Consider the following 9,704-nt stretch of genomic DNA (forward strand, 5'->3'; position numbering starts at 1 on the left):
CTGGGCCAGGCCGGGGGGCTCCGGGGGCTCCTCGAGGGCGGGGGCCGCCGCATGGTGGTTTCTACAGCACAAAGAAGACTTTTTTAGATGTTTATTGAATCGTGACCCCGTAAAGGGGCCCAGACGGAGAGGCAGGAGCCGAGGGATCTTGGACAAGTCACGCTTCCTCTGGCCTCAGTTTCCCTGTTCGTAAGAACGAGAGAGAGGGGGGCCGTGTGGCCGCTCATGACATTCTCCGAGTCGTTGAAGTGACACCATCAGCCCCCCCCCAGACGAGGGGTGGAGCGAGGGCTGGGACTCAAAGGGCCCGACCCCCTCCTTCCCCCCGTTCCCCCAAGGTCCCCCCATGCCCCCCGAGCGCCCCCCAGAGCCTGTGCGTGGCACGGTGCCCCTTGGTCCCGAGTGGCTCTTTGTGGCGAGGGCCGGCGTGTTTGAGAATGACGCCTGTTGTGGGTCCTGCGGGCTCCGAGTCGCCCCGAGAAGCAGGGGCTGAAGGGGAAACCGAGGCCCGGGCCTCCCTCACCCCCACCTGCCGTTCTCAGGGTGGACGATGTACGGCCTCGCCAGCCTCCTCATCCTCACCGTGACGGCCGTCCTAGCCAAGGTCCTCCTGCACGTCACATACAAGTAAGCAGGATAAGGGGGGGAAGGGCCAGGGGCCCGCCTGGGGCAGTTCTGGGAAGTGGTGCATCGGAGGCTGTCATGGGGTCAAGCACCGGCCTGAGCCTGGGCCCCCCCAAGTCCCCCCATCCCCAGGAGCCTCCCACCGACCCCTTGTTTGCCGTTGCCTTTATGGCTTCCGGCTCAGAGTCTTCTCCCAGAAGTCCGAGCCTCGGGGGGCCGCTCTCTGGGGAAAGGAGCAGGCCAGGCCTGTTGGGCCCCGCCCCCCCGGGCCCCCAGCCCTGCCACACCTCTGCCCCCCCAAGCACCGGAGCCTCCCGCACATCCCATCGGACTCCAGAAAACGTCCTTCACGAACGTTTAGCGGCTCTGCTCGCCCTCCGCCCAGACGTCGTGGCTGTGCCCGTCCTGGGAGGGCCTGTGTGGGCGAGCTGGCCGGGACCCCGCGGGCAGGGCCTCCCCCTCCGGCCTGGGCAAACCCCTGTGTGTGTGCCGCAGGACCCAGCGCGTGGCCGCCCCGGGGGAGCTCAGGGACTGCCGCCCGGCCAGGGCGCCTGGAGAGATCTGGAGCATCTTCTACGAGCCGGCCACCTCCGTGTCCATCTTCAAGAAGAAGCTCAAGGGCCAGAGCCAGCAGGATGACCGCAACCCCTTGGTGGGCGACTAAGGCCCCGGCCGGCTGCCCCAGGCCGCAGGGCCCTGGCTGGCACCTCCCGCCTCTGCTCGGCTGCCCCGTCCCTTTCTCTGGTCCCCGATGACTGGCCTTGGTCCGGACCGGAGGTGTCCCCGCAAGCTCAGGCCAAAGCTCCCTCCGCCTCATCCTGGGGCTGCTGACCACCTCGCTGACCACCTCGCCAGCCACTGGGGATCCGGGAAGAGGGCTGGCCTGGGAGGGCCGCCATCCACACGCTTCTGGTCAGGCCGAGGCGCACCAGCCCGCTGTGCCCACCCTGGCAGCACTCACACAGGGCTCCGCTCTCCCAGGCCGCCGTGTCTGCGAGGCCTTCCCGGGAGCCGATCTGAGGCCTCCAGACTCTGCCAGGGCGCCCCAATGGGGCATGGTGGGGCCCTCCCGGAGGCCGCCCTGAGCCCAGACCTCACCGGCATCTCCCGCTCCGAGGACGGCCGGCCACTCTCCCGCCTGCTTCAGGCCCGTCCTGCGGGAGCTGAGCTTCCATCCTTCCCACCGGGCGGCCAGAGGCCATAAAAGTGGCTGGTGTAACCCGCCAAGGGCCCAGGCCTTGGGCCGCTTGTATGGGCGGCCTGAGAACAGCCCAGAGCCAGCGGGGCTTGGGGCGGGGGTCCGGCCGGTGCCATCTGTCCGAGGAGCCGCCTTCCTCCCCAAGGCCCCCCCCAACCAGGGTCCGAGGCCACAGAGGGAGGGGAAGGACAGCTGGGCTCCGGCGAAGGGCAGCGAGGCTCGGGGGGTGGGAACCCACATTGGGAGCAAGGGCTGAGGAAGGGCTGAGGAAGGGCTGAGGAAGGGCTGAGGAAGGGCTGAGGAAGGGCCGAGGAAGGGCCGAGGAAGGGCCGAGGAAGGGCTGAGGAAGGGCTGAGGACATGCAGACCCACCTCGCACCCACGCTGGCTCGGCCTGCTCTGGGGCTCGCCAGGCTCTTCCTGGTGCTCCCGGGATCCACTTACAGGCACTGGGGACAGGGCTGTGTGGCCAGGGCCAGGCCTGGGAAGAGCCTCCAGAGGCTGCCGGCCTCAGCCAAGCTCTCCTCCCTCAGGGCACGCTTCCCTCGGGGGCCCCCCACCCCATAAAGCACATAAATACCAGGCGTGAGGGGAAGGGAGCAAACCCCAAGAAAGCACGCCAGGCCTAGAAGGGCTGCATCTGAGTTAGCCAGAGTAGCCTCACAGTGCAGGGAGCCCGAGGGCTGCTTGGGGGATTGGGGGTTCGGCCCGTGGCACCCCCAGAGGCTGGAGGGGAGAGCCGGATAAGCCAGGCGAGCAGGGAGGCCCTGAGCCGAGGGCCGGCCCGGGGGCAGCTCTCTGGGGAGGAAGGCTGGCAGCCCCTGCCCTCGTCCTGGGCCCCCCGTGTGTCCCCTCCGGCTCTCCCCCTCCTCTGTTGGGTCTCGGCGGCCCCCAGGCTGGATGTTTGCACTGATCTGCTGGAAGCACTTAGGAGACGAGCAGCCTTTGCCCACTTTTCCTTCCTCCAGGACCCCGCGAGAGACCCGGCAGGGCACACACACGTCCCGGCACCCACGGTGACTGCCCCTTGGGAGCGGGATGGCACGTCCCACCCTGGGGCCTTCCTTTGCCTTCTTCTTCCTCCCTGGAGAGCGCCTGGCAGCCTTGTCAGGGGGCTCCAGCTGGGCTCACCCCACCCCCCCTCGGGCCCGCTGTCCCTCCGTCCCCTCAAGAGAGCCGCCAAGCGGAAGCGGGGGGCCTGGTTGCACCCGGATGTTGGGGTCCCCGCCCGCGGCCTTCGGGGGCTCCGGGGGATCGGGGGGGCCCTGATTCTCCTCCGTCTGGATTCCCCTCTCGGGGTGACGAAGCCTGATCTGTAAATACGCTCTTGCCTTTGGGAAGCCGTAGAAACGTCACGTATTTGGAGCTATAAGAGGAAGTGACACACTGTATACGATTTAATATATATTTTTAGGAATTTTGTTATTTAAGAAAATGGAACATGCCGGTCCTTTACAGAAGGCGGAGAGAGAAAATAAAAGTTCTCGTTGTTGTGAACCCCGTGCGAGGCGCAGACATCCTCATTCCCGCCACGAGGCCGGGGGGGCCCCTCCTAAGGCGGGCGGTGATCCGCGTGTCCGAGCCACAGGACGGGAGGGCGTGGGGCGTCCATCTGGGTTTACGGGGGGCATGTCACCGTCGAGCCTGCACGAGGCGCTTTCTGTAGGCGGGTTGCACTGCCGGGTGCTGGGGACCCCAAGGGAAGCCAGAGACAGCCCTATCCCCGAGGAGCTCCCACCATCATGGGGGGGACAGCAGAGAACTGGGGGTGACCAAGACTCGGGCCACGCTCAGACGAGTCTCTCCCCCTCTGAAGCCCGAAGCCCACCCCCGTGTAGCTCTGCAGCGGGCACCAAGCTGGGGACCCCCCAAAAACCCCAGAGTAGGGGAGTAAGAAGGGCTTCCCGGGCAGAGGGCGATGGGGGAAAGAGCGCTGAATTGGATCGGGAGGACCCCGAGGCCACCTGCCTGCTAGTCAGGGAATCCTCGAAGGGGCGGCCTCTGCGGCCGGCCCGTCCATCCTCTGTCTCCCCGGCTGAGCGCTCGGCCAGCTGCCGTTTCAGTCAGGAGATGTTCCCCGGCCACCACGCTGGAGAATTCTAAGCCACAAGGCCGGATCCCTTGGCGGGTAGAAGGGGACGATGAGGGGGCCGCTTGCTGGGGGAGGGTCCCAGACATGGGGGGCAGCAGGGCTTCCGCCTGCTCTTCTGAAGAGCCTCCTTGGCAGGAGCCCCACAGGCAGGCAGGCAGGCAGGCAGGCAGCCCCCGTCCAAAGAGGCCTGCCGGGCCTGAAGGGCAAAGAGGGTGGTGAGGAGGGGCAGAAACGCTCGGGGATGGCCCCCTCCCCCCAACTGCGCCTGTTATCTGCTCCCCCCACTTTCTCCTCCTGGAAGCCCAGCACCCTCCAGGGAGATGGGCTGGAAGTCTTTGTCAGAGACACGTCCGAGAACGACTCGGGGAAGGAGGCCGGGCCCTCCGCCTCTCTTGGCAGGTGGGGCCCCATTTCTTCTCGGGGGCTCACAGGGGGCACCCTGAGTCCCTTGACGTGATCCTTCCTGGGTTTATTTTTCTTCTTTTTCTGTATCTCCCAACAACACTGGCCCTCCATGAGGGAAGCACCGAGCTTTGGTGCCCTGGCTTGGAGGGAGTGGGGGGTCCTTATCGACCGCCTTTTCTTAGGGGTCTAAACTCTGGGCAGCAGCCTGGTGGCTGGACATCCCTCTCCCCGTCAGGTTCGAAGAGAGCAGAGGTGAGGGACGGGTGACTCCGTTCCCAGGACTCCAAGGCTCCCCCTGGCTTTGCCATTCTTTAATTGATGGGAGGGAGAAAAGGCGTGGGTGAGCTCTGGGGGGTCATTAACCTTGACGGGAAAGGGGGAGCCTCTGAGGTGCCCGACACGCCGATCCTTCCCCGCCCGGCTTCGTCATTTGTCAGGGATTCTCTTCCTGGCGAGAGGAAGGAGCCGGACAAGGGTGACCTTGTCTCCTGGCCTGGAAGTCACGTGCTCTCCCCTGCCCTGACCGTCCTTCCGGGGAGCTTCCCAGCCACCCTGTGACTCAGAGAACTGGCCGCCTTTTGTCTCCGTGGCTGGGGCCAGGCCCCGTGGCGGGGATCGCTTTCCCTCTGCTGAAAGGGGCTCGGGGAGGGGGCGGGGGTGTGGGATGGTCCAGCCCCCGGAACGGGCCACATTTGCTCCTAAGCTGGAAGTCTCTGGTTCTGGTCTCCAGCTGGAGCTCTGTGGCACCAGGCTTCCGCCAGGCCCCCGGGAGGCTGTCGTGGGGGGATGCCAGAGATGCCGGGGATGGCAGAAGCCCATCAGCCACACTGACTCACAGCCTGGTGACCAGCTTGTAGATCTACTTCTGGGAAGGCCCCCCGGCAGTACTGGGTGAGTGTCAAAGAATGGTACCCATTGAAAGAGTAAAATAATAAAGCCCCCCCCATAGTCATCATCACTGAGCCTTCAAGCGGGCCAGCCGGAGCCCCACAACAAGCCTACGTTGGGAGGTACATTGGGACGCCCATTTTACAGATGAGGAAAACGGGCGTGAAACGACTTAACTAAGAAACAGAAGAGGTAGGATTCTAGCCACTTCGGCTACCCCGTAATCTCTGTGGGAAGGAGGCAGTAAGCGTCTGTGTAGCACCTACTGACACGCCGGGGGCTCTGCTTCACCCTCTGCTCGAGACTCGTGGAAAGGAGATTTAACAACGGGAGAAGAAGGAAGCCTTTGCCATGGGGAAGGGGCGTTCCAGGAGAAGTCTGTAGAGTTAGAAGCACAAGCTGTAGAAGAAAGAATTGCCACCGAAGCAGAAAGTCATCCGTTATGTAATTCAATGCATGCAGTCCAAATACAAAAAAGAGAAGAAAAGAGACTGAGTCTCGAGGGACCGATTGCAGATGATCCGTTTTCTCTGGCTCAATTTTGTTCCCGTCCATTAATCTGACTCTGGAAAATATCTGAAGATGACTTGTTTGTGGCTCGTGGCCAGGTGTCCTCAGATTTAGGAAATGAGGCCCCTAGTTCCGATACAAGCACTTGGGTAACAAATGCATATCCAGAAGAGGACAGCCTGTATTTCCCTCCACCGAGAAAGTAGGACTAAAAGACTCCTGGGAGCCTCTAAACCAATACAGAAAAGCATTCTTTAGTAGCCCATAAGCTCTGTAGAGAAGGGAACCAAGGGCTGCCAGGAGGGCAGTACCCTGACGTTCCAATGAAGTCCCTCTCTCCCAGAAGCCTTTTATTTATTTATTTTTTTAAACCCTCACCTTCCGTCTTGGAGTCAATACTGTGTATTGGCTCCAAGGCAGAAGATTGGTAAGGGTAGGCAATGGGGGGTCAAGTGACTTGCCCAGGGTCACACAGCTGGGAAGTGTCTGAGGCCAGATTTGAACCTAGGAACTCCCGTCTCTAGGCCTGGCTCTCAATCCACTGAGCTACCCAGCTGCCCCCTCCCAGAAGCCTTTTAGAGGCACCCTATGGCTTGGGCCCCTGCCCAGGAGGCAAACCTATTCTGAGGCTCCCATAGGACCATCACTGTCCAAATAACTCATGGTAGGAGGGAGAAGACAAGGGCAGGTCTTCTGATGCTCCGTTCTTGGCTTCAACTTGTCTCTGATCCTCCAGCTACGGGACCACACGCGTGCTCTTCTTCTTCCTCCAACAGGTACATGGTTTAGGGTCTCTCTTTTCTCTAGGAAGCCAAATCTCCAACTTCTGCCACTTGGGATTCCTCTAAGGACAACCCCGTAGTCTTGGGCAGCCCAAGAAATCTCCCTTCGCTGTCTAGAAGGCTAGATTCTGGGTTCATGCTACCAAGGAAAGCAAAATGTCCCCTCTTTGACCAACGGGATCATGCATGGATTGCCCTTTCAGGCCATGTAGGCACACACACATGCATGCCCCTGCCACATGCTTCTGGGGGAATTCTTGCGAGTCCAACGCTGCCCGTTTATACCATCATCTCCGGTCTCAGAAAATTCTCAGGAACCTTCTTGGGAGATGCTTCTATTCCAAGCCTGTTGATGGAGGGAGAAGAGACCTACAGGCTCTTGGGACTCACAGGCATTCCCAGCTCTCTTGACAGCCCTCGACCCCCAGCCAAGTCCCCCAAACCGAGCTCTACTCTGAAGAGGGAGAAGGTGAAAAAGGCCAAACTTCTGCCATCTCCTCCTCCGAACCCAAAGATCTGAGCCAATCGGACCTTCTCAGAGGCAACTCCTGCCCCTGAAGCTTCAAGAGTGCCTTGGGTCCATTTAACAAGGTATCAGTGGACACATTCATACTCTAGAGCAGTGATTCCCAAAGTGGGCGCCATCGCCCCCTGGTGGGTGCTGCAGCGATCCAGGGAGGCGGTGATGGCCACAGGGGCATTTATCTTTCCTATTAATTGCTATTAAAATTTTTTTAAAAATTAATTCCCAGGGGGCTAAGGAATATTTTTTCTGGAAAGGGGGCGGTAGGCCAAAAAAGTTTGGGAACCACCGGCCTAGAGGGAGAGAGGATACTCCATCCAAGATCTAACCAAAGTATTGATGTGATCAACTCCCTTCTCTTTCCCCTTACCCAAGGCACAGATATCTTTTTTTTTAATGAAAAAATTTATTTAATTAATTAATTTAGAAATTTTTTCCATGGTTCCATTAATTATGTTCTTTCCCACCCCTCCTCCTACCCCCCCCCCCCATAGCCAACGAGCAATTCCACTGGGTTTTACATGTGTCATTGATCAAGACTTATTTCTATATTATTGATACTTGCCCTAGGGTGATCACTTAGAGTCTACAACCCCAGTCAATTCCACATAAACCCATGTGATCAAGCAGTTGTTTTTCTTCTGTGTTTCCGCTCCCACAGTTCTTTCTGTGCTGCCAGTAGAGAAGTCCATTACATTAGATTGAAGGCACAGATATCTTATAATAACCGTGAGATAGGCAACACATACAAAGCAGTTTCATTGGGGAGAGGGACAATAGCAAGGTATCAAGAAGGGCTGGATGGGATCCCAGAAATCATCCAGTTAATGCCACCATCTTGTTGATGAAGAAACTGGGACCAAATATGCAATAAGTATGCAATAAGTATGATTTGAATCCAAGTCCCCTGACTCCAGAGTCGATTTGACTATAGCACTTATAGTTTGGCCTTTGTTTTTGAAGAGGGCCACGTGGACGTGAATTGGATTTAAGGGAGGCAGAATTACATAGTCTCTCTTCCAGAGTCATCCAAGTCCAGTGACAAAATGATCATCGAAAGAGCCAGGAATCCCAGTGTTGGGGGGGCGGGGTGGGGAAGGAAAATCATCCACATAAGGGGACCTGCCTGTACAAAGGCCCAGACATGGTATGAGGAGAAAAGCCAGCCAGCCAATTTGGCCTCAGCGAGGAGGCCGAAGGAGGAGTGATACCTACGGCCAACCCTCAAAGGGTCCCCAGGGCCATTTTGGGAAGGCCTTCGAATGGCCAACTTGAGGAGTTTGTGTTTGATCCTAAGGCCAGCCACTGGCATCGGTGTCACCCCCTTTTGCCCCGAGGATTTCTCTCCTCCCCCAACCCCCACGGCCTCACCCCCACGGTTCCAGATCTCGGCTCTGAGGAGCGAAGCCCACGGCTCTGCCTCGGTGGGCTGGGCTGTGGGGGACAAAGCTCGGCCAGCGGCCCCCTCGGAGAGGAAAGCTTCCAGACATCTTGTCGAGAGCTGGGAGTCAGTCAGGGACATCGGAAAGACTGAGCGCTGCTCCCCTGGCCCAAGGTCTCTTAATTAGAACCAATCTGCCCCCCTCAGCAGTTCTTCACTCGCTTCGGGTCGTGGTTCTCAGCTGGCACTGTCTGCTTGCAAGACACCCGGGCTGGGCCAAGACCCAAATTTCCTTTTTTGGCTTTCCTCGGGGCCCTTCATCAGCGTTCCCAGATCCCCGAAGCTCTGCTCTGGAGGACTGAGGCGGATGGCAGAGTTTCCTTGTCTTTTTACATGTGGCTTCCATTTGTCACCCAAATCTCTCCCTAACGTAAACAGTGGGATCGGCCCACATTTGCTTAATGGCTCTCGTCTTCCTGTCTGCTTGGGTTCCCAAGGCCAGCGTAGGTGACCTCACCCTTGGGGCCGTGGCTGCTGAGGCCATCCCCGGGCACAGAGTCACATTCATGAAAAGCAGTACGGACCGGTGGAGAGAGCCCAAGACCCAGAGTCGGCAAAGGGGGGTTCAAATCCTGCCTTGGTCACGTGCTGGTTGGGTGACATCTAGAGGAACCTGGATCTCCTAAGATGATGGACCCCGGCTAAAGGGCTGAGCCTGGGCTCCGAGGGCTCCCCCTTTCCCTCCCCTCCCCCAAATACCACCAGTGAGTCACAGTCCCCCGTCACCCCTCAGGCGCCGAACATCTCGGGAAAAAGCTTCAGACATCTAAATTCGAGGCCAAGTCTAAGTGAAAATTTTATATCCTTTAGACTTCATCTCCCAGAATTCTTCCCTCTTCCTGCGTGTTTACGTGCGTCTTCTACGTCACCGTATTTAAGTTTGGGGGGACGCCGCTCTCTTCTCTCCCTTCCACGTGAGCGGGGAGCGCTCCCTGCGTTCTCTAGCTCTCTAGTTCAATATCAATACATCTTTCTAAATATTATACTTTGGAGACGCTGAATATTAATTTTAAAATCGGCAGCCACCAAGCATTAGGGTGCCAGCGGGCAGCCAACGCGCCCTGTTCCTTCGGGCAACGGATGTCTCTGGTCTCTGGCTAGGCTTTGTCACACTGAAGCTGCCCCTCGTGTCTTCTCACAGCCCCGGCCCCTCCCCGGGGGAACCCGGGTCTCCCTCATGCCTCCCACCACCCTCCCCTTCTCCCCACAAGATCAGCAACTCCTCCACAAGCCCCTCAGGAA

The 9,704-nt window shown here is 59.2% G+C and overlaps 1 protein-coding gene across 1 annotated transcript in view; it reads left to right on the top strand.

The window, feature by feature from the left end:
- KREMEN1 (kringle containing transmembrane protein 1) overlaps positions 1-3,318 on the top strand; it is a 36,044-nt gene extending 32,726 nt beyond the window's left edge. The window contains exons 6-8 of the mRNA XM_044685480.1: positions 339-449; positions 507-627; positions 1,120-3,318. Of these exons, the coding sequence (XP_044541415.1) occupies positions 339-449; positions 507-627; positions 1,120-1,288 (401 nt within the window). The 3' untranslated portion in view covers positions 1,289-3,318. The remainder of the gene's footprint in view (positions 1-338; positions 450-506; positions 628-1,119) is intronic.
- The last annotated feature ends 6,386 nt before the right edge of the window (positions 3,319-9,704 follow it).

This window comes from Gracilinanus agilis, chromosome 1 (assembly GCF_016433145.1).
Source record: "Gracilinanus agilis isolate LMUSP501 chromosome 1, AgileGrace, whole genome shotgun sequence".
NCBI lineage: Eukaryota > Metazoa > Chordata > Mammalia > Didelphimorphia > Didelphidae > Gracilinanus > Gracilinanus agilis.